The sequence below is a fragment of the Lithobates pipiens genome, unplaced genomic scaffold (assembly GCF_037356315.1).
Source record: "Lithobates pipiens isolate NorthernLeopardFrog02 unplaced genomic scaffold, aLitPip1_a1.2 Scaffold_1, whole genome shotgun sequence".
NCBI classification, from domain to species: domain Eukaryota; kingdom Metazoa; phylum Chordata; class Amphibia; order Anura; family Ranidae; genus Lithobates; species Lithobates pipiens.
The window spans coordinates 138,069,091-138,093,975 of NW_027507685.1; the positions used below are offsets into that span (position 1 = coordinate 138,069,091).

General features: G+C 41.9%; 2 protein-coding genes across 8 annotated transcripts in view; one reads left to right on the forward strand and one right to left on the reverse strand.

Moving 5' to 3' along the window:
• RALGDS (ral guanine nucleotide dissociation stimulator) overlaps positions 1-16,278 on the forward strand; it is a 240,723-nt gene extending 224,445 nt beyond the window's left edge. For 5 of the 7 annotated variants that reach the window (XM_077477510.1, XM_077477521.1, XM_077477493.1 and 2 more), the window contains exons 10-18: positions 1,576-1,653; positions 1,741-1,827; positions 3,026-3,058; positions 3,227-3,348; positions 3,469-3,564; positions 4,968-5,232; positions 6,913-7,158; positions 9,356-9,470; positions 12,181-16,278. In XM_077477510.1, the coding sequence (XP_077333636.1) occupies positions 1,576-1,653; positions 1,741-1,827; positions 3,026-3,058; positions 3,227-3,348; positions 3,469-3,564; positions 4,968-5,232; positions 6,913-7,158; positions 9,356-9,470; positions 12,181-12,356 (1,218 nt within the window). In that variant the 3' untranslated portion in view covers positions 12,357-16,278. The remainder of the gene's footprint in view (positions 1-1,575; positions 1,654-1,740; positions 1,828-3,025; positions 3,059-3,226; positions 3,349-3,468; positions 3,565-4,967; positions 5,233-6,912; positions 7,159-9,355; positions 9,471-12,180) is intronic. The other 2 variants (XM_077477484.1, XM_077477529.1) reach the window with 1 other exon arrangement.
• A 3,669-nt stretch (positions 16,279-19,947) lies between these two features.
• The window catches only part of LOC143975289 (bile salt-activated lipase-like), a 37,146-nt gene continuing 32,208 nt past the window's right edge, over positions 19,948-24,885 (reverse strand). Inside the window, exons 9-11 of the mRNA XM_077477540.1 lie at positions 23,885-24,088; positions 20,659-20,856; positions 19,948-20,162 (exon numbers count right to left, since the gene is read on the reverse strand). Coding sequence (XP_077333666.1) covers positions 19,988-20,162; positions 20,659-20,856; positions 23,885-24,088 — 577 coding nt within the window. The 3' untranslated portion in view covers positions 19,948-19,987. The remainder of the gene's footprint in view (positions 20,163-20,658; positions 20,857-23,884; positions 24,089-24,885) is intronic.

Here is a 24,885-nt window from a genome sequence, read left to right on the forward strand (position 1 = left end):
ACCTGCTAGGGATCTCCAGCAGTGAGATCTGTGCACTATAACTTGGGCCCTTTGCCTTGCATTTGAGTTGATTTGGTTTGCTTTATAGTTTCTCAAGGTTTTGTATTGAGCAGCTTAGACCCAAGCTAAAAACCCATGAACATGAGCTTTCAGCACCTTGGAAAAACAGAAATATCACATTTGGGTGAACATACCCTTTACATTTTCTGGGATGAATGTGAGCTTGAAAAATCTGTGTCCATTAAGACTTCAACAAAATGGCATCCAAATGCACACAGAAACCAGTATATTGTTGCATGAATGTGAGCTCCTTCAGCTCCTGTTCTCCACCTGTGGGGAACTCCTCAGACAATGTTTTAATCACAGAGGCCTCTAGACTTAAGCCCCCAAAAGTGTAAAACACTTAAGTGTTCTGCATTGGTGGACAGGATTTGAAGCCATCTTTTACTCGTTTTATTCACATTCATGCAACAAGGAGCCAGTGCCTATGTGTAAACAGCCGCCATTTTTTTGACGTCTACTAAAGCCTGACAAGCTGATCCTGTCTTGCACCAGTCTATTCATATACCGATCCAACTGATACAGGTTTGGGGAGAGGAGAACTATATTTATTGTTTTGGGCTACAAATGCGTGTCCATTGAGAGTCTCTTAAAGCCCACTCTGACTCGCCTATTCTCGCCGTTGCTGTGTTCCCTTACTTCGCTAAATTCATGATGCCTCTGGGTATGGAGGAGCATGGGAACACTTCCCGAACTGCAGTATGAATACTGTTAACCTTATGAGGAGAAAGGAGGAGGGAGACCTCAACCCTTTGTAACGTAACACTTCCACAGGGTTTGACTCTCTGCTCTAGTGAATGGATGGAGCAGCAAGGGAATGCGACAAAGGTACGCCAACATGGGTCAGGAAGTGGACTTTGAAGACTGTCACTTTTGCTCATTCAGGGCAAATTGAAAGAGTCTCCTTAAAAACCCTCTTTAGAAGCAGCTGCTGTTTTTGTAGAATGAGGATGAAATTGTGGTACACAAGATTCCAGAATCCTGAGTGGGCACCTAGCTATTCACCAGCCAGGCTCTTCGCCTCACATTCCCAAAATACTTTGCTCCCACTTCTGACTACCTCCGAGGCAGCTGCCCGCCACTTGTAAAACACATTTTAATCTCTGTTACGCAGCTAGGGCAGAGACATAAATGTTATTCTATTCTTGGCCTGGTTACAAACCTAGGATCGGTCTTAAGTGAATTCCACATATTATCGCCAAATCACCGTGAAACAATTGCTCATGCATAGTTTACATTGCTCTGAGGGGTCTGGCATGCAGTCAGAGGTCTGTTGTGGCGGGAGGGCATGGCTTGTTTATTATTCTCCAGCCCTAGGCAATCCATGATTTTTGGCATGTTACCAGCCGAGAATTCCCCATTAAAAATGGTTTCCCTTTCTTCTTTTTTTTTTTTTTTTTTTTTTTCATTTTTTTTGCTTGTTTTGTTATGTGATTTAATGCTTTTGTTTCTGTTTCACATATGTACATATAGAGCTCTGCCATTCATTTTGCATTCTTTCTGTTAACTTTGCAGGAGGGCACTTCTAAATTTGCAACCCTGGATATTAACCCTAAAAGAGCACAGAAGAGGCAACAGCAGCAGCGAGAATTGGTAGGTAATTCCTCTGCAAATCATAATGGCTTTCTGCTTGCGCCCTCTAGTGTCCACTAATGTTAATACATCCTCTTCAATTTGCAGGGAGTTATGCAGGGCACCATACCTTATCTGGGCACTTTCCTTACTGACCTGGTGATGCTGGATACTGCAATGAAGGATTATTTAGAGGTAGGGTGCTTTGTGTTTGTTCTCAGTTCAGTGATAGTCTTTAATGTTAACTACTTTTTCATTGCTTTCCCTGGAGCACTCCATGTGCAGATGGTAACAGTCTGCTCCAAAGATGGGGTTCAGTCACTCTCTGCAGTGCAAACCTCTCCTGGTTAGAATGCATTAAAGGCGGGAATTGTGGCAGAGCTTCGACTTTAGAAATGGAAAGTGAGCACCTTTTTGTCAGGGTCTCCTGGGGCTTTCAGGAACATGCTTGTTCACACTTGTGCACAGACATAGTTTTCAGCACTTGAAAACCTTAGGTTTCCGCAAAGGCATACAGAAAACAATTGTTCTCTGTGTTCCCTATTCACGCTTGAATGCAGCCTGCGGGTGAGCTGCAGTGCAGTACAGAAATCTGCAGTGTGTTCATCCTCAGCTCTATTTCTACACACGCCAGCGGAGCTGCAGTGCATAGAAATGAATGAAATGTCACACCTTTAAAAAAAACATTTTTTTTTAAATATTGCTCTTCACTGTAAAACATTAAAATACATGCCCATCCAGAACCAACACCTCCTGCCCAGTAAAATGCAGCAGTTTACTGGTGCTGCTTCTTCCTCTGCCAGCTTGTACTCTTCTGAGTAGGTAATCACAAAAATGGGTACCAGGTTGAATTCAGATCATTACTCTGCTTATATTGTAAAAATGCATTTAATGATGTATTAATAGGTAGGTAATGGTTTGGGTATTTTATATCTGCTTTAAAGTGTTTAGCTTTAAACAAAAGTGTACTTTAGCTGACCCTAGTTAACAAGTGGGATATTGTTTAAAAATATTTGTCAAAATGATTACATTTACAGTAAGAGAACACTAAGCGTGCAAATTTTCACCTCCCCTTGTGCATCACCTATTATTATGCTTCAGTCTTCCTTATTTACATAATGCTAATCGCACAAAGAGGAGAACGTTGACATTTGAATTGTGGGAGATTAACCTTTTTCTTGGCTCAGGCCTGCCTAGCCTTGAGCCAGAGAAGTGGATTGTTGGGGTTTTTTGCACATCTACCTGGCACTGGCAAAGAACATTTATAAGAAGTATTTCTTACAGAAAGGGTTAATTCGATCATGGCAGTGGTACTATGTTATGTATTCATAGCTCTAAGTGGGCTTATGTATCACAAACCTTCATTGATGAACTCTTTGTGTTTTTATTGCAGGGTAGCCTTATAAACTTTGAAAAGAGACGGAAGGTGAGTGTTGGATTTTTTTTTTTTTTATTACTGAGGTTAGATTAGGACTATTTAAGGTTGCCCCATTCACTGAGCATTATATGTGATTATTGCTGGTAGGGTTATTAAGGATACATATTGACGTTTTGACCACAGTTCTTATGTCTGTTGTACTGTTTGTCTTTTCAGGAGTTTGAAGTTATAGCACAAATAAAACTACTGCAGTCGGCCTGCAACAACTACAGCTTCATACCTGAAGAGTCTTTTGTTGAATGGTTCCACAGTGTGGAGCGATTGACTGAGGCCGAAAGGTGAATATTGATATGTTTGCCACCTTTTCATAGCATTGCTATAGCCATATTGTAGTTTTTATGTGTCTTAGTACTCTAACTGGCTCTTGCTCTTATGTATGTATTGTTTTGTTTTTGCAGCTATAGCTTATCCTGTGAAATCGAACCCTTATCTGAATCAGCAAGTAACACGTTGAAGGCCAAGAAAAACACAGGGATAATAAAACGATGGAGCGAGTAAGTACCCCTATGATGTAACGCAGCTTTTTTAAAAAAAAGGTAAACCAATTAGAGCAACAAAAAATATACCATATTAAAATTATGACATATAAAAAAAATATGTGTTTGGCTGAAATTACATGAGTTAGAAGAACAGAAAAACCCTTTTCTCTGGTTAAAAATCAGAATGTTAGTATAAAATCTTGAGGTAATGAAATACACAGTGTTCCTAAACTGCCCTGTAGACATACTGTGTGATTTAAGAAATACACCTGGTTCAGGACCTGCCTCCAACCAGGAAAGAGAAGCAGCACACTGGCTCGGTCATCTGTCTGCTCAGCCTTTTTGTAAGTGTCCCCAGACTATTAGGGCCTTTTCACATGGGGGGCCTTGTCTGCAGAGCGGGGCAGATGACAGATCAGTGTCCTCTTAGTTTTTGCAGTGCGGACAGACCCTACTCTCTGGATGGCCTGGAGTAAACCGACTCCACTGTCCATTAACGCCCGGTCACCTCAGATCCAGTCCACCCAAACAGAAGAGGACACAGTCCTCCATTTTTTAGCAGGCCTCATCGACTGGTGTGAACGGACATCAGTCTGTTTACACCCGCCCGTCTATAGGAATGCGCGAACCTTTTGATTAGGTCTGCATGGAAAACTGATAGGTGGACCTGATTGGATTGCCCATATGAACTGACAGGTGGATCTGATTGGATCACCCCTGGAAAACTGACATGGCAACATTGTGAGCTGCTTCAGAATTCATTGACAGGTAAACTCAAGTTGCAGATGACCTGTTTCTGTGTTTAACCTGACCTGGGTTTTTACATTTCCATAGACTTGTATGGAAAAGCAAATCCTGTCTAATGCAAATAAAAGTTTGTTGACACAAGCCCTTAGACTGTCAGCACTGTGCAGCACAATAAAGCCCTGAATGGGTCAGACGGTTACCCTGCTTTTTTCCTGAATGCGGCTCTGCAAGGAATTACAGGACACTATGGGTTTGATTCACTAACAATGGAGGTTGCTAAATCTGGTGCAGCTGTGGATGGTAGCCAATCGGCTTCTAAAGGCAGTTTGTTCCATTAAGCTTTGACAAAAAAAGCCTGGTAGCTGATTGGTTTTCTGTGCAGAGCTGCACCAGAAATGGCAATCTCCAGTTTTTCACTAGCTGTAGAAAAAAAATGTAATTTGACGGTTTTGTTAATAAACACATAATTAGACTGGCACTTTATTTTTATATCTGCTAGATATTTAGGATTGAGTTTAAAAAAAATAGTTTCACAGGGCAATCACAAATTAGTAGAATTGGCAGTAATAAATATTAATCCTAAAACATTCACTTTTTTTTTTTTTTTTTTTTTTTTTTTTTAAACACTGTGAAAGCTTTTAGACTAACCTGAGGCTTTTTACCTCTCATAGCCGCCAGCCGCCAAGCTCTGAGCCATGTGCCAGCGTCAGCTCTCATTCCAAGTCTTTCGATCAGCTCAAGTGCAGTCCCCACCTCTGCGGAGGTGACCTGACCGACTCCGTCAGTGTAACCTCAGCCGGATCCAGCAGCTCTGACGTGGAAGAGATTAACATCAGCTTTGTGCCCGAGTCCCCGGACTGTCAGGAGAAGAAGGTACGAGAGGAACCACCCCAGGCTCCGCCAGCACAGGCCACAGAACGCTGCGCTTCTGAGGGGGTCAGTCCCTGCGCTTTGCTGTGTGGAAGGCGTTGTAGAACATCTTGTCTAGTATTGTTTGGTGGTTGGTGGAAACTACACCCTTACAAAATGTGGCAGCTTTGCGGGCAAACGAGTTCAACGTAGCAAGCCATGACACTCATTCTTTGATGAATTATTATGTGTCAATTTTATCCAAAAAACTTGACATTAATGGCCATTTAAACACTTTTAAAATCCTACAATATTCTCAATGGGATTTAGAAATTAAATTCTGTCACATTTAATCACATACATCTGATTTCTGCATGTCGAACCTAAACATGCAGGTGACTGGCTAAGAGCTGATAACTGGTATTTTTAATCTTGGCTTATAAATCACCTAAAATGTGTCTGGTGGCTTTGTCGAAGCACTCTCTAAATTCTTGCTCCAGCCTGGGAACAATGAATGAAGATGACGCTGATTGTAGCATTAACAAGATATTTAGCAAGCTTTATTTAGCAGACTCCAGATGACATTCAGTGGGCTTTAGCAGGCATTTTGCACGCTCTGGGGGAATCCTGGGCTGAGTTCTGCCGAATCTTTTACTGAATGGTTAGAAAATTCCTGCTAAAGGGTTGCTAATGCTTTGTGAATGTGATACTGTTTAGACTAGCATTTGCAATACAAGTTTAAAAAATGCCAGTCGGTACATTGCTGTTGTATTTTGTTTCCAGGGATTAGTTTCCTTTTTAAATCCACATGTTTGTGATGTTTTGTGTCGTCTGTTAAAAAAATTTTTAAATAAAGGACCAGTAAAGCTAAACTACACAAAAGCACATACAAAAAGATAAAAACCTTTACAATGTTACAGAAATGTAGTTCCTAAAGCCATCCTGGTTTTTGAAACCTCGATCCAACATAATCATTTATGGGAATCATTACCATTTAAATAGTACGCAGCAACAGCCCTGAAGAAAGGGGAGTCTATTCCCCCGAAATGTGTTGGCTTGATGTACGTGTTGCTACTTTTTAATGAACGTCTATGAACCATGCTTTAGAAGTTGCAGTTCTCTGGACACTGGGCAGTCCCTTTGCTTTTATCCAAGAAATGTAATACCGTAATCTGTAAAAAAGCAGATTGGCTTTACTGAGCTTTTAGATTAGTGTGCTATGAATGTGGTAACCATTGTGTTCTGTAATATGTCACTAGTGGAGTTGTGGTAAGATTAGCTTGTACACCAAAGTGGAACTCCATCTAAAACTTTTTTCGTTTTAATTTTGGAATGGGCGTGGAATGGTTAGATTGTCTATCATGTTTTTATTATGGTTTGTGTCCCTGAGAGGGGAGAGAATTTCCTGTTATGGTGACCATGCAGGATTCAAAGAGAAATCTATACCTTGCATGTTCCATCCGAGGCAAAATTTTGGCTGGAGTTTTGCTTTAAAGTATAGCGTCATTGGTGGGTAACATCTGTTAGATTCATATATCTCCAAGAAACTGCAGTAAGAGGTCCCCCTTCCACCACAAGGTCAAAGTGAAGGTGTCATGACTTCCCCAGATATCTGGCTTTATACTGGTGGTGGGGAATAATTGTAATTCTAGTGGCGAGATCTTATCACAGGAGACCTGAGAGATGAAAGCAACCAGCTTGCAATTCAAAAAGAACTGAGAACTGTATCTTACATGGCTTTTTTTTTTTAACCCCCCCCCCCACCAGTTCTGGGAATCCACATCGCTCTCCTCTCTGGACACGTCTGGCATTGGTTCAGGTTCCAGCAGTGCTTCTTCCTCCTCAGTCTCCTCCACTCCTGTTTCTGCATCGCGGACCCACAAGCGGTCGGTCTCTGGCATTTCCAGCTACTCCTCGCTGTCTCTTCCGCTCTACAACCAGCAAATAGATGACTGCTGCATCATCCGGGTCAGCCTGGACGTCGATAACGGCAACCTGTACAAGAGCATTCTGGTGAGCTATCATTAACCTATGCTAAATCTTCAAAAATAAAGTTTTTGCCATAGCAGCCAGCCAGGTTTAAGGGATTACATGCTAGAGTGTATTTATACAAGTAGTCTTGACACATGATTAGAGCGAGGCACGCACAATACATTCCGTAGTGTGGGAGCCTAGCCTATTAAATGTATGTTTAATGGCTAAAGCTGGCCATACACCTATAGGTTATCTGCAGATTTTCTATGGTTGGATGGAAAAAGTGCGACGGATTTCTCCATGTTCACTAAACTGTGTGGATGGAGGAATCTCCCACTTTTTCCATCTAACCATAGAAAATCTGCAGATAATCTATAGGTGTATGGCCAACTTTATTTAGGTAGGCCCTAGTGCTCTGTGTGTCCATTGACAGTGTGGTTCAGCCCTGCCCCCTGCTACCTCCTCACTTGATTTGACCGCAGGAGCTAATGGCTCTCTCTGAGTCCAGCGAGGAGGGCGAGAGAGAGCAGCGCCGCTGATCTTGGGCACAGCGCCAAATTGAGATCATGCTCAGGTAAGTATTTGGGGAAGAGTTGACAGTAGAAGGTTTTTTTTATTAATTCATTAATGTGAAAAACCTTCTGTGCTGCAGCAGGCCACAGACCCCCCCCCCCCCCCCCCACTTTCTTATGTGAGCATGATTGTTCCAGCATCGTGGGTGAGTCCAGCCTCTATCTTGGGTTCTCATTGGATAGATTGATAACAGCAGGAGCCATTGGCTCCTGCTGCTGTCAGTCAAAACCAGTGACCCAGGGGGTGGGGCAGAGTCCTGCTGTCTGTGTCAATGGACGCAGCAGCAGGACACAGGAACGTGCCCCCAGGGAAAGCGCCTCTCCGAGGGTGTACCCGATGAAGAGGAGCCAGGAGTGCCGCTGCTGTACCCCAGAAAAGGAGGATCTGTGCAAAACCCTTACATAGTAGGTGAGGTTGAAAAAAGACGCAAGTCCATCAAGTCCAACCTGTGTGCACAGAGCAGGCAAATAGAACAGGTTTGCTATTGTACAATCAGGTTAAAAGGTTAAAGCTTAACTCCAGGTACCTTGAAACAGTTTGTTTATACCATGCTGGTCCATAGAAACAATTTTCTTCACTAATACATGTGGTTTATAGTTCATGAATGAATATAAGGCTTCCTCTGATTAGCTGAGGTAGGCAGATGACAACACAAGCTCTTCTTCAGCCAATCCGAGGACTTTGTTTTAGAAACAGTATGGGAAGTTTGCTGCTGGAACACAGCACAGTATACTGTATGTAGCTGATACTGCATACAATTTATACATTGCTCACAGTGGCCTCATGTATTGGTGAAGGAAAACTAGAAATGATTTCCAGTTCAATGAAACCTGGAGTTAGGCTTTTATGTGTAGCTTAAAGTGGTTGTAAACCTCAGACATGAAATATGAACAAAGCATATCCCTCTATAGTGTGTACTTATCTCAATTAAGAGCACTAAGTGTCATTTCTGTTGGCTGCTTTGTTCCTCTGCTATCAGCATGAATCTTTTCTGACAAGTTTTTCTGAAACTAAGAGAAAAAAGTGACAGGAGAGGGACCTCCAGCAGATTGACAGCCTCAGATCTGTCCCTATGTGAAGGGGGGAGGGGTGTCCCGTCCCTTCCCTCCAATCAGCTTTTAGAGCTATCCTCGCTGAGCTCTGCATAGTGCATAATGCCAGCGCTCCTTTTTGTTTGAAACTCTCAGACAAGCTTATAAATTCAACACTTTGAACGGATGTAGAGAAGAAAGGGCTGCAGATAGACGGGTACAACGTATGTTGGAAGATTTGTTTAATCTGTGTGTATCACCTGAGGCCAGTCACCTCCCTGGGTATATGGAAGAGTTTACAACCACTTTAACACCATCGCAAAATGATGGCCGGGCGGGGGTTTCATTGTTCTGACTGAATGTCATATGATGTCCTTCAGAACAAGGTGCACATGCCCACCAACAGAGACTTCCATCGGTCTCAAAACATTTTTGGGGGGGTACAGCATTGCATTGCATGGCAGCACAATTGTCATTCAAAGTTTGACAGCGCTGAAAGCTGAAAATTGGCCTGGCCAGGAATGGGGTGAAAGTGCTCTGTATTGAAGTGGTTAAGATCTTGCTGCTTGGATGTCAGTATCGGAAGCCTTTTTTTTTTTTTTTGCTCAACTATGTCTTTCATTACCTTGTAGGTGACGAGTCAAGATAAAACGCCAGTGGTGATCCGTAAAGCGATGGCCAAACATAACCTGGATGGGGAGCGGGCAGAAGACTATGAGCTTGTTCAGATCATATCGGAGGAGAGAGGTAAAGGAATTTTAGCACGTGTTTGAAAACAGAACTGTGTTTTTTGTTTGATTTAATAAATCAAAAGTGGACGGTTCAGAGGAAACTCTTTTTCTGTAGGGACAAAGACCGGTCTGCCTGCTTTCTAGATACTGTGACATCAGTGGTTTCACTCTGTTAAAGCTGAACTCCAGCTAAGCAGCAGAATAAACAGCTGAAATACACATACCTGTTTTACCTGCCAAATAATTTACCATTCTGTTCAGCCGTTTCCTTCTTTTAACTGCAAGAAGTGAACAAAATATGTGATAATTCTGGGTATGGGGGAGCATGTGACTCTTTCCATGTTGACAGCTTTAGGCCCGTCACTAAGCACTAGCGCTGAAACATAGGAAAAGTACATATACAGTGGGGAAAATGGCTATTTGATCCCCTGCAGATTTTGTAAGTTTGCCCACTTACAAAGAAAATAAGGGTCTATAATTGTTATCATAGGTGTATTTTAAATCATAGAGACAGAATATCAACCAAAAATCCAGAAAAAAAACACAAGGCAAAATAGCATAAATACAATTAATTGAGTTGCAGTTTCGGTGAGTAAAATAAGTATTTGATCCCCTCCCAACCAACATTAATTCTGGCTCCCACAGACTGGCTACAGTATGTGCTCATGTGGTACAGATTAGTCCTGTCAAGAATCTAAAAAAGCAGAAAAAAACCCTGGTAGTGGACTTTGGAGGCAGGGCAGGGGTTTTTTCTTTTTTAGATCCTCTATAGGATGTGGCACAACAAATTTGCACAGTAATGCCGATCTATACATATTTTTCGTCAATTTAAGAACGTGCTCCTAACGACAACTCGTTATGTGTATAAAATACACCTGTCCACAGAATCTCTTTCTTCTATTCAAACCCACCATCATGGGCAAGAACAAAGAGTCAAAGGACGTCAGGGACAAGATTGAAGGACCTGCAAAAGGCTGGAATGGGCTACAAGACCATCAGTGAGAAGGAGACAACTGTTGGGAGTGATTATTCACAAATGGAAGAAATACAAAATAACCATCAATCACCTTTGGTGGGGAGCTACATGCAAGATTTTGCCTCATGGGGTAAGGAAAATCATGAGAAAAGTGAGGGATCAGCCCAAAACTATACGGGAGGAGCTTGCGAATGATCTCAAGGCAGTTGGGACCACAGTCGCCAAACAAACAATTGGTAACACAATACACCACCATGGATTGAAATCTTGTAACACCCACAAGCTCCCCCTCCTCAAGAAAACACATGTACAGACCCATCTGAAGTTTGCCAATGAACATCTAAATGATCCAGAGAAGGATTGGGAGAAAATACTGTGCTCAGATGAGACCACAATTGAGCTCTTGACATTAACTCGACTCGCCATGTTTGGAGGAAGAATATTGCTGACTATTACCCCAAGAACACCATCCCTACAGACAAGCACAAGGATGAAAACATTATGCTTTGGGGCTGTTTCTCTGCTAAAGGTACAGGCCAACTTTACTGCATTGAGGGACCAATAGACTGGGCCATCTATTGTAAAATCTTGGATGAGAACCTTCTTCCCTGAAGATGGGTCTTCCAGAATGACAATGACCCAAAACATACTGCCAAGGCCACAAAGGATTGGCTCAAGAAGAGGCACATTAAGGTCATGGAGTGGCCTAGCCAGTCTCTGGAACTTAATCCTATAGAGAATGTATGTAGAGAGCTGAAACTTTGAGTTGCCAAGAAACCTTAAGGATTTAAAGAAGATCTGTAAAGAAGAGTGGCCCAAAATCCCTCCTGAGAGGTGTCCAAACCTGGCAACTAACTACAAGAAATGTCTCGCCTCTGTACTTGCCAACAAGGGTTTCTCCACCAAGTACTAAGTCATGTTTTGCTTGAGGATTACTTCTTTTACTCACGGAACTCCAACTCAATTTATAACTTTTGTATCCTGTATTTATTTTCTGGATGTTTGGTTGATATTCTGTCTATCATTTAAAATACACTTATGGTAAAAATGATAGACCCTTCATTTCTTTGTAAGTGGGCAAACTTACAAAATCTGCAGGGGATCAAAGAACTGTTTTCCCCACTGTATATGACTTATGTTGATTTACTAAAGGGAAATTCACTTTGCACTACAAGTGCACTTGGAAGTGCAGTCGCTTTAGATCTGAGGGGAAGATATGAAATGAGGGGAAGCTCTGCTGATTTCATAATCCAGTCAAGTACAAGCAAAAATTGTACATTTGCATTTCCCCCTCAGATCTACAGCGACTTCACTTCCAAGTGCACTTGTAGTGCAAAGTGGATAAAGTGGATTTGCCTTTAGTAAATAAACACCAGGGTTATCTATCCTCTAGCAACTGAATGGGGTGTCTTGGGAGTTGAAAGAAAATTGTGTTTGTGCTTCAGCCTGCAGCCGCTGGTGTGCACTGTCAGGAGCGGTGCTGATGAGCTGAGAATCACACTGTAACTTCTGTGACTCATGAGGCCACAGCAATGCCTTGTAAACTTTGTCTTGAAAGTTATTGTTCCACAACCTAAAAAGAAAAATAAATAAATAAACGCATGTGAAAGCGGCAAAATTCATGCAGTAAAAGAATGTAAATCAAGCAAAAGTAAATATGAAATATTATGCAGTAATACTGTTCTAAACAGTGGCTACTGATTGATCATTTTAAATGTTGTTTTTTTTTTTTTTTTTTTCCCCTCCCCAGAATTAAAGATACCAGATAACGCCAACGTCTTTTACGCCATGAACTCAGGAGCCAATTATGACTTTATTCTGAAAAAACGTGGTTTCTCCAAAGGCGTGAAAATTAAACACGGCGCTAGCTCCACGCTGCCCCGTATGAAGCAGAAAGGACTTAAGATTGCCAAAGGCATTTTCTGACATCTTGACCTACCCAACTGTAACCCAGCTGGAAAGCTGTAGTGACTCAAAGGAAAGCACTTACGTGTACCGTGGGTGGAGGGCCTGTGCTGACCCCCTTCTCTCTTCCAAACATACTGGCCTTCTCTATTTCCGGTTTCCTAAAACTGTGAGGATGACCCATCTCAAACAGGTCAAGAGTGGAATTTGTTGGTCTTCAAAGAAGAACTGGAGCCATTCAAACAGTTGGCCAACACGAACCAACTTCAGGTGCCGCTCCCCCTCCAAAAATCCCTAAAATTCTTCAAGGACCCAAGATCCGCCTCCATGCCTTAGGTGCCTTCAAGAGAAGGGGGGGTTGAGGTTAGAGGCCTTTCTACAAAGGAGACTGTGAAGTAGGACATTAAGAAGCCTGTGCCATGCCCAGGAATCCAGTATTAACATGGACAATATGGAGTAGCCCAATTGGGTTTTGAGTTGACTGCATAATCTGTAATGTGATTCACTACAGATTTGTAAAGCTGTGAGAGGCTGATTGGCCCCACCACTAGCTGTCTTTTCCCTTAAAGGGACTGTCATGTAAATACTAACATCTCTCTGTGGATACCATTATTTAGCAAGTTTTCTATATAAAAGCACTTTGTAAAATAGACTGGAAAAAAAAAATGTTTTTAACCCATTAACAGTCGGAGGTGCCTGTGAATGGGACCCCTTCACCACTGCAGGGTTTCTTCAAGCCAGGCTAACGCTGCCAGGAAAAAAAACGGCTGATGGCTGAGCTGAGGACTTGTTAAATCAGTTCTGATCCCCATCTTCTCTCCCAGCCTTCGAGCAGTCCAGCATTTCAAGTCACACCAAAGATCCGACACCAGAAAATGTTCACAGGAAAACCATTTGCAGCTCAATTATTATTATAATTTTTTTTTTTTTTTTGTTTAATGCCACCAAACCCAGTGCATTTAACCCTTTACCTTTCAGACACATTTTAATTGTTTTTTGCCAAAGTTAGAGGGTTAAATAATTTACATTAAAACTGTACAGCCATTTCACTATATATATATATATATATATATATATATATATATATATATATATAATTTTTTCACTAACATTTTTATTTTTCTGTCAAGACAAAAAATGTAATTTGGGGCCAAATGATATTTTTAAGCCTTTATTTTCTGGCAGTGGCTGTGAAGTTGGTCAGACCTGTGGAAAGGCATTTTTTTTTGTAGTGTACAACTTTTTTTTTTTTTTTTTACATGTTTTCTTTATAAATATTTATTGGTTGTAAATAGATGCTAGACTTATATTACATTTTATTACACTGTCATCAGCCTATGTATTTGTTTTGATGCTTTGTTGCCTTCTGATTACTGTGTATATATATATAATATGTATAGAGAACCCCCCCACCCCTCCCTTCCCTTTTTACATGACACTTTAACCTGTTCGGTGCCAGTGGGATATGACATAAGACATTTCAAGCAGTTTGGGCATTGATTGATTTTTTTTTTTTTTTTTTTTTTTTTTTTTGTGGAGAGGTTTGATGGGCTCTCAAAGAGGTTGTGATGATGCGAAGTTCAGCAGGGGTGTTGTTGGACCTGTGTTTCAAAATGGCCACCAGAAAAACAAAAAATTGTTTACAGACGAGGCTCATACCTTTCATTGACAGGCATAAGCTGTTTCTATTGCTGTACAATGCCGGTGCTTTGTATTTGTTAAGAGATGAGCCCTCTAGTCCTCTGTTTTCCTGTTGGACTGGTTCCTTGTGCATACATTCCCTGTGATTTGAGTGTTTTTTTTTCTGGTCTATTTTATGCATTTGGGTCAGATTACAACTTAGTATGCAGGACCTTTCAGGAGCAGATGGCCTGAAATCTGAGGAAGATGTCTCTCTCACTATAATATACATACATATGCCATTTTCAAAATGGCGCCCGTAGTTTGATATGACTTAATACTAGAGGGCTCTGTAAAGGATGACTCTACAACCAGTTTGAGTTGTTGTTTTTTTTCTTTCTCTAATTAAAAAACAAAACATAGTTACCAAAATGTGAAGGAGAAAAAGCTCATATCTAATGCTATAAGACTCCATTACCTTAACAAACTTTAGAAGCCATCGGTGGAGTTTTATGGTTTCCGTATGCATGGTAATGATGGAGTTTGGAGGCTCTTGAACTGGCCGTGACTCTGAAACTTGAGGTGACTGTTGACCACAAAAGAAAAATGTTTTTCTCGATTTTTGCATTTTGCAGTCTTCAACTTTGACCCCATTGCTTGCAAAGCCTTTGGGTTTCATAAACCTGTCTATTGTGTGCATTGGCCATTGCTCCACATTTAGATCTTACTTAGGGAAGCCAAATTTCTGTCTTCTACTGTTACTTTAAATGACCTAACATTCTTGAAATAATAAGGCCTAAGTAACCTTGTTTGACCATTTAGTATGATTAATTATACACCATTTAGAGATGCTAATTGTCAAAAAACAATGGCCGCAAGGCCTGCTGGGGGATCGTTGCCATAATGGACGACCATGTTAAACTGGTTTTTCAGACTGTGGAAGTTTTTTTTGGTTTTGGGTGGAAATTCCTTAAAAAGTAAATTAAATAGGCTCTACTCCCGTGAAGACACGTGGCAGGGGCCTCAGATTTGGCCATTGTGGAACCATTTTGTGGGCCCATCCAGTATTCACCACAGTAGGCACCTAGACTTTTCTGTTATGACTGAGGCTTATTACACAATTTCCTGGGAGAAGTGATGGTCATTCAGCCAGGAATTGTGACATAATAGCCCACTGCTAATTTGGAGTTGCTTACCCGCTATTATAAAGTAAACGCTGTATTTAGATTTTGTCATGGAGGCACCACCGCCTCCCGAACTTGACTTATCTTTTTTTTTTTTTTAAACTGGAAACACTATATATTTGATTTCTCAATTTCCTTATAGAAATTTTCATTTATCTCACTAAAATGGCTTGGCTGTCTCTTCCAAACGATTTTACTTGGGTATTTTTTTTTAAAGTGGGGCTGTTTTGGAGCGAGATATCAATCCAAGAATGCAAACCTCTCTGCGCCTTAATGCCTAATGATCTGATATTTGGTCTGTATGTTAATGTGAAGGAAGGTGAGGTACATTGTTTACACAGAGTCAATTACCAACCGTTAACCTGCCATAACTGGAGGCCAGCTCCACTCTCACAAGTGCCAATCGGTATGGCAGTGATGGGTTAGAATATAGTCGTTTAACCTTAGGACCTGCCCTTACCAGTGCATTCTGGGATTTGTCTTTTTTTTTTTTTTTAAATGAGCTAGCCAATTTTCAGTAATCAATTTCTGACCACCTGAAAAGGGAAAGTAACCATGCAACTTATAGAATACACCAATTCTTTATTAATGTAATTTTCACACCTAGGTGCTTTAAAATGGCTAAATTGGTGTAATGTATTTTTCTCCATGTGTTCTGATGTAGAACCGTGACAGAACATTGTCAGAATGACAGATTTATTGCAAACAAAATCTACTAGGACGCCATGTTGGCTTTTTTTATTCACCCCCACCTAGTGGTAGAGTTAAGTAATGCACCACAACAATATGATTGTACACTCACAATGGTGAATTCTGACAGCCAGTCACATGATCAAATATGGATCTCCAACAAACACTAATGAAATTCATCTTTGACTCTCCTTGTTTTTTTTTGTTTTTTTTTGTTTTCTTCTTTGAAGTGCAATCTTCTTTTGGCCTGTGTGTGTCTGTATGTATGCGACTTTGTGTGTGTCTGTGGAATTGTACCGACAAGGTGCAAATGTTTACAATTGTTACCCTGTCTCTGACTGTACTTCATGTATTTTGTAACTTGGATTAATGAAGGAGACTGTTCTAAGTGCTCAGTGTACACAAGCAATGTAAACTAGTCTTTGCAATAAATGCCAACACTCCAGAAATGACTTGGTGGATTTTATTTTTTATATATAATATACATTGTCAATGGTTTTAATTTCTGGTCATCTAAGCGATTCTGCAAATATAACTTCTTACCTCTTCCTTCTCTTTACCTGTGCTGTGAGAGCTGTCACCACAGGCCCAAGCCAGAATGTAACTACAAGCAAAGGCATCTGCTTTGCATACTTAATAAAAAAAGTTTGGCTTCCCCAGCTGCCCCTCTGAATATTACTTACTGATTCTTACAGGTAGCTAAGCTGGCCCAGTCTAAATTTGAAAAATAATTTCTCCTGGCATTTAGGGAAAAACAGCCATTTTATATCTCCTATGAGAGCGTCAGTACGAAGGATGGTCTGTTATTTATTTCCCCCACAACCAACATCCAAATTTCAGCTGTGATTTTTTTTTTTTTTTATCTTTTTTTTTTTTTCCAAGGCAGATTCTGATTGGAGGCTCTGGAAATGTAATTATAGCAAAAGACTTTGTAAGGTAAGCCAGTTTTTCGCTTAGGCCATCTTCTCAGAGCTGAGTAGCATACAACAGCGAGTGATTTTGTATTATAAAAGTTGACAAAAAAATGAAAACCTTTAGAATATAGCTTCTTCTCCCAGTCCACAAGTTCAAAAAGAAAAACATTTCATGTAAAAAAAAAAAAAAATGCTTTTGGTTAGTTTTATATTTGCAAGCTTGTTAAAATACCGGTAGATCAAAACCCAATCATTAAATCCTATACAGGTTCTAACATGTTAATGATCCTGCCATATAGGGCCTTGTTCAGGCACTTCCTTATTGTAGGGGTGGAAGCTGTGCTTCTGTGTTGTCACCTTTGTCACTAATGCACCCGATAGGCCACTCTGACACACATAATGCGGGCAAAGCTTGCCAGTGTTGCCATCAGGAAGCAGGTCCAGATCAATGATGTACAGCTGACCCGGGAGGGACCCAAAGGAAAGCACTTATATGTATTGTGCATGGAGGTCCTGAGCTGACCCCCTAAACATTTTAGCCTTCTGTTTCTATTATTGTAAACCATGGGGATGATACGCATTCAAACAGGTCAAGAGTGGAATTTTTTGACCATGTAGTCAATTCCTGAGGGCCTTTTCACATTAAGTGCTGCACTAGGACTGCGTTGGGTGGCTATTCCAGCACAGTCCCACTGCAAAACAAGGCAAAATGCCTCGTCTCCTACCTGGCCAGTTCACACCACCACATTGTGGTGATGTGCGTCAAACAAAAGGACAGCATGAGGTGCTTTTTTATTTTTATTTTTTTTATTTTTTTTTCAGCAGAGAACAGTGCAAGGCAATTCTCTGCCCTGCTCTGCAAAGCAACCAATAGAACTTAATGAAAAGTCACTGAGTGACTTCTACAGAGAGCAGGAGGGGCCGGTTGATCTTTGGCCTGCGTGTACCAGGCATAACCCTACGGTGAAGGGTATTTAAAGGCTGATGACCAAAAAAGTTAGACTAAGATTTCCTGCATAGTGAACCCAGCTGATTTAATTATAAAAGATTGACGCTCTTGAAAAGATAGATCAGGGGTAGGCAACCTTTTGAGCACAGTGTGCTGGAAAAATGTTTTCAAAAAAATTGAGTGAGCCGATTTTATAACAAAAAATGTCAACTTCACATTCTCAATCCCGAAAAGGATTCTTTTTTTTTATAATGTAAATGCTGTAAACTACTTTAGTAGTGACAAATTAACATCCTGCACTCTCACGCCTCAAATCAGCCCCAATTCCTGCACCTTCACACCTCAGATCACTGTCCCCCCTGCAAATCAGTTTCCCCACTGTACTACCCTGCTCATCTGCCCCACCACTGTAACCCTCTGTACATCCACCCCACCTCTGCACCCCCCTGCTCTTCTGTCCCACCACTAAAATCCCTTTCTCGTCTGCCCCACCACTGTACCTCCTTGCACATCTGTTCCACTGCCGTACCCCATGCTCTTTTATCTCACTACTGAATCACCTCATCTGTCCCAACGCTAAACTCATCTGCCCCACCACTCTAACCTGCACATCTGTCTTACCCCTGTACCCCCTGCTTTCCTGACCCACCCGCTGTAACCCCCTGCTCATCTATCCCACCAATACACCTCCTTTCACATCTGCCCCACTGCTCTATCCCCCCTGCTCATCTGACCCACTGCTAAACCCCCTTCTCATCTCTTCCACCTGTACCACCTCTGAACCCCTTCTGCTCATTTTCCCCACCGCTGTACCCCCCTGCTTATCTGCTCCACTGCTGTACCCTCTTATCCTCTATGATATGCAAAGTGGTGACGGGAAGCAGAGATGAGATACATCTACCTGTCCTGGCACACTCATCCTGCTGACCCAACTCTCGCACCTAGCCCACGTGCTTGTATGTGTGATGTCACATACAAGCATATGGAATGGATCCGCAATGATGAGCTCAGGGTAATCGACGCAAAGGTTTAGGAATAATTTCAACAAAGTTCCCAGCAGCTCAACGGTAATTCCACAAACTTTCCCCTGATTGTGATTTTCTCAATCACAGTAAAATCCCTTCTTTCTGAGATTGGTAGTGGCAACAAAGTGAGTCATTTTCCACCTGATGGTGGGCGGGGCTAGCAGGACTGTGATTGGCTTTAGCAGTGTCCTGGGACAGTCCTCCTCTTGAAAACAGGGACCACCCCCCCCCCCCAGCAGAACTGCACCCAAGCTCTTCCCCATCACCAAAGCTGACTATCGCAGCTACAGCAAAGTTAGAGACCAAAACAATGTTTACAATATGTGAGGGCGCAGTGCCTCCTCCACAGTGCAGGTGCGGCGCGTGGAATTGTAAAATTGTAATGCGTCAGTGTCTTACTGACACTTCCCTGCGCTGCTGATTGGGGGGGGGGGGGGGTTGAGTGCCAGCAAAAGAGGCTAGGTGTGCCGCTTGCGGCACCAATGCCAGGGGTTGCTTAGCCTTGAGATAGACTCTCGAAACTGATACAGAGTGTTTATATCAACATCTCTTCTAGACTTGATTGCAACAAAGTATGTCTTTTTGTCTCCTAAATAAGTTATATACTCTTAGGATTTAGGAGGGCCCAAGACTCCACTGACGTTATGCAGATGCATTCAAGAGCCAGGAAATTGCGGTACATCCAAAAATACAATGCATTAAACAAAACCATTAATTATCCATGTATGATAAATGTTAAGCAAATTAATTTAACCTATACACACAGATCAATATGAATGTATAAGACCGAAAATGTCCACCTCTCTTTATAATATGTTAGATATCTATTTACGGCATCATCTTTTCTATTTTACCGAAATATTGGTTATGTTTTTGTGTTCACAAAAATGGCTGTGCAAATCTTGTGCAGCATAAAAAATTTCAGCAACCAACATTTTATTCTCTAGGGTTTCTGTTTTCAAAAAAATTGTTTGGGGGTTCTAAGCAGTTTGGCATTTCTGTCTTCCAACCTCACACCAGCTGCTGCATTGTAACCCAGCCCTAAAAGGCTGGAGGAGATCAGCACCATTGACATGCAAAGAAAATTTAAAAAGGAATTATTTTTGATAAATAAAAAATAAAAATATTGCTTAATACAGTCATTTATGAAATCCTAAGGTTTTACTGTATATCTAATGTAGGCATTAACATCTGTTCCATTGTCAGTCATGAAATAAAAAGTCATAGCCATTGCCTGGTTATCTGATTTTATTGATCATTGCACAAGTTTCTAAACACTAGGTAGGCTGCGATAGGTCTGGACCCAGAAGCGGACGTAAGGTGACCGTAGCCCTTGTTTCATGGAATTGTAGGTGATGTCATTGTTAATTTCTAGATATTGACCGTACTGGGTGTTGTAAGGAAGCCAAGCAGTGGGGACCTTGGATGGACCTTGATTGGGATCGCTGTGTGACAAAACAGGCAATTAATAGATCTAACATGGGCATTAAACATCAAACCACCAACCAACATAGGGGCACATTTATGAAGACAAACATCTATACCTATTTTATTTATTTTTTCCACTGAAACCCGCCCAGCCAATTTCCCAACAAGACCCACTGCTTTTACTAGCAGAGCACTAATATATATATATATATATATATATATATATATATATATATATATAATATCCTAGATTATTTCACTGTACCAATACCTAGTGAGCGTAGAAGAAAAACCACACAAGCACAGGGAGAACATGAAAACTCCACATGGGTAGAGGCCTGGTTGGGATGCTTTGATGACCCTAGTGCTATAAGGCAGAAGTGCTAACCACTAAGCCATTGTGCTGCCCATGCAATATCTACCCCATGATGGCAAGAAATCTTCTTGACAGTCCACATCTTAGGAGGTATCCATCACAACAGCTGGATGACCACAGTAAAATTTCCTGCTTACCCAGTTGCAGCAAAATTGGTCCAGTAAGCAATCATGGCCCCTGCCACATCTCTATCCTGGGGTCTGAAAGCCACTGGGGTGGAGAAAGGCTTTCCGAAAATATACTGCAGATCATCAGCATGATCAGCTCCCACCCAGCTTGGGTAAATAGGCATACGTGAGGGATGAGAAAACAGGTAGCTGTAGGTCTTTCCAGTCCTGTAAGAAGGATATTAACATCAGAAGTGAATATAAAACATGTTCCAGTATTTATATGTATTGTATCTTGCTTACTATAATTTATCCAACCTTTTGGTAGGAATGGTTGGTTGTACAGTATCTCTGCTGGTATGAAAGGGGCTCTGAAGGCTAGTACTGGCTGGAACAGAAACCAGGGCACCCACGGGATGTGGGGCATGGGAGTAATGCTCCCGGGAAGACTGGAGTGTCCTAGTGCGTCCTGATTTGAATGGGTTTACCTTGTCTGGACATGGGCTGGTAAGGCAAAGAATCTGTGGTGCTGTGCCCCCTAGGAGTTTGTGGGGTTCCCACTCCCATGTTCTACTAAGAGCACTCCTGGGGAAACAATGTGTGAACAAGTATATGGTCATGGGACTAAAGCTTTTTGTGCACCAGGCCTCTTGGGCGAAGCCTCTGCAATTTATATTACCAGGCCTTGCATCGGCACAAGCACTTTATTTTTTATTTTTTTTACTTCTCACATTTGCCACTTTTGCCTGTGTGTCTTTTTTTGGATGGTGGGTGTGGGTCCTTGGGCCTACCCTCAAGTCTAGCGAGAGGATGTGTGGCCATCAGGTTGCTTCCTCCCCTGAACCTCAGTACTCGTTGGTCGGCTTTGGTTGACCATGAGGAGAGGGGTCTGTGAGGCCTTTTGGCCACATGGACTATGTTCAAACCTTGTTCCTGTTAGGAGCCTTGCGCCCCAAGGTTTCAGGGTAAGATCAACAGTCCCTAATATACTAAGGCTGGCCATAGACCTCAAGTTTCAGCTGAATTGCCTGAAATTGGAGTTGTGGGTTGCCAACACCACTCGCCTCAACAAAAAGTCTACTTAAAATCAACTGAGCCAGTAAAACTGACCTATATGACTCAATGGGAACAAGACTTACAAGAAACGCTGGACCTCGAAGAATGGCACTCGATAGCAATTACATCCTCTAGGTAACTTGCCAACACTTCAGTTATAGAAGCAAATTACAAGGTTTTATTAAGGTGGTATATGGTACCAGCTAGACTTGCCACTTTTGTACCTGGGGCTACTCCAGAGTGCTTTTGGGGCTGCAGCCAGGTGGGAACGGAATACCATATGTGGTGACTATGTCCCAAAGTATGGAGATTCTGGATCGGGGTATACAACTTCATATACACTCTCACCCAGATCAACCTGGCCAAATCTGCAAAACACGCACTCTTGAGTAGCAGGGTAGAAGAAGTTTCCAAAAACCATAGATGGCATCTTCGCATTCATATCCGCCAAAATCACAATAGCAAGGAACTGGAAGTCTGCAGCCGTACCATCTGACCAACTTAAACACAAACTGTCCTGACTTATGCTAAATGAAAGATTAACAGTAATTATGCAGGATAAAGTGAAGTTGTTCAATAAAGTATGGGATCCATGGATCCGATACAAATGATCCCCGGACAATCACTAACTAGGACCTTTCCTGAATGATGTAACAAGGAACGTGGAGTGCTCCCTTCCCCACTCCCCCCCCCCCCCCCCAAATTCTGCCTCCTATTCCCTCTCATATATCCCCCTTTGCCCCTTGGGACCCCGGCATTGTGGGCGGTCTGGACTGCGCTCCTCCATGGCTTTGAGAACCAGGCTCCCCAACTGTTTGCTGGGAGGCAGGTATCTCCTGAGATGGGGGACCTACTCTGAGACCTACATTATGAAGTTGACATAAGGATACAGAGTATAGTGTAATGCGTAAGGTGGATAATCTACCATATAGTCTGTTATACAAACCAAAACTGATAAAGTAGATCAGTGTCAGGGCTGGCTTAGCCCTTCCTTCTCTGGGCTGGCTGCTCAGCTGTCAGCTAATTGCCAGCTCTCATCTCTCTCCACAGTTACCAGCTGTTCCTGATCATGCTCGTCTGACCTGCCTGCTTAAAGCTGTCCAGCTCACTTCACCTCTGCCTTCGCCTTGGTCACATCATAAGAAACCATCTCCTGCGGTTCTGTTTAAAGACTGGCTTGCTGACATCCCTTCTGGCTTCTTTATCCTGCTTGCTGTTGCGCTACTTGGATCACTGACTTCTGGCCTGGCTTACTACTCGATCCGATTACTGAACTCTGGCTATGCTTTGACTACGCTTTCTCTATTCACCTTTTTATTTTTATTAATAAACAAGTGTGATTTAATTGTACTTCTGTCTCGGTCTGATTCATGGTTTCTGACAATCAGACAATGTTGACACCAGAACCTTTGATAAATGGCCTCGAAAGCACAGGAGTTAAATTGTCCTTGCCTATACTGTGTGGATCAATAGACCATGAAAACTGTACACTGTTAAAAAATGATGCAGAGGTCTTTACCCTGTATTGTAAAAATTTGAATAAACACCATTGAAATATAAAATCGACTGAGCCAGGTGTAAAGTTGTTGGCTGAACACAGTCATTGCACCCTAACAGAGTAATGTTCTGGAGTGCCATTGTATTAAATTGATTATTTTATTTTTTTCTTTCACTGTAAAGGGGAATTCTAGAAGCCTGCACTACCTCCAGTTATAGAAATCTACAGAGCAGGGAGGCTGGGTGCACAGGATCAATCAAAGCATGAGGATTATGGGAACGGATTAGGCAAGATGTCAGTGGTCTAGAACTCAATGGTGTAGTCCGGGAGAAGAACACCCCTTAGATTGATGGGATAGATCTCTGTGGTATTTTTACTAATGCATGACCTTAAGGAAAATGTGAATCCGTAGAATGGTCGAGATGTGACGGGTGGGGGGGAAGGGGGAATGTTTGTTAGTTAGAAGATTGCTGTTAGATAGCTGTGGGCCACCAGGCCCGGTTATGGATGAGGCCGTGTGGGCACATCCACTGTTGTATGTTTGCTATAAAATCAATAAAAAGATTTAAAAAAAAAAAACATGAGGATTACAATTACTTTGGGGATGGGTTGTGTTGCCTTCAATTTGCAAATTGTCATTTGAAACAGGAGTGTCCCTTTTACTTATATGGAGAAACTGACTTATGATTTTGTGCCACTTACCTGGAGGTCATGGCATGATAGGCTAAAGCCTCCTGAGTGGGTACAAGGAAGATGTAATCGGTCTCTGCATCAATAACGGTTTTCTTCATAAGTTCCTGTGCAGGGTCAGGCCCCCAATTTGATGTGTAAAGGTTATAAGCCACATCTGCTCCATTTGATCCCTTGGGAAGTGTAAGATCTGAGATCAGCTTCTGTACCTCAGCACTGTAAGAAATGACAGCCCAAATGAGAACAATTTGTAACACAAGAATGGTCTAATGCAGGGATCTGCAATTAGTGGACCTCCAGCTGTTGCAGAACTACAAGTCTCATGAAGCATAGCAAGACTCTGATAGCCACAAGCATGACACTCAGAGGCATGATGGGACTTGCAGTGTTGCAACAGCTGGAGGTCCACTAATTGCATATCCCTGGTCTAATGGATATGCTGGCAATTACTGTATTTTGATTACAATTAATCCAAGCGAAGATAGTATTTAGTATATAAATTCCTTTTTTATTTTGCATAACTTTTTATTGTTGTGCACATTTATATCAAAGAATAAGCTGTCCAGAAAAAGTAGCAGTGACCGGGGGTGGGACAAACGATAACACATAATCTGCAACTGATATTTTCTAATGAGAAAAAAATAAAAATAAATTTGTCCTTGCTGTATTACAAACTGGGAGCATTGTGCATTCTGTACCCCATCTGAGCTCAGAATGACCCCAGAAATGTAATGAAACATCAAGTCAAATTAGAAGCATCCCCCCCTGCAACATTTAGATTTTTGGCAAAGATTCTTTAACTGCTTAAGGACCACCTCCTGCACATTTACGCCAGCAGAATGGCATGACTGGGCACAATCACGTACCTGTACGTGGCTCTTTAAGTGCCCAGCCGTGGGTCGCGGGACCTGCAGACCCGATCACCGCTGGCGTCCCGTGATCAGGTCACAGAGCTGAAGAACGAGGAGAGGTAAGTGTAAACAAACCTCTCCTCGTGCTTTCTAGTGTGGCTA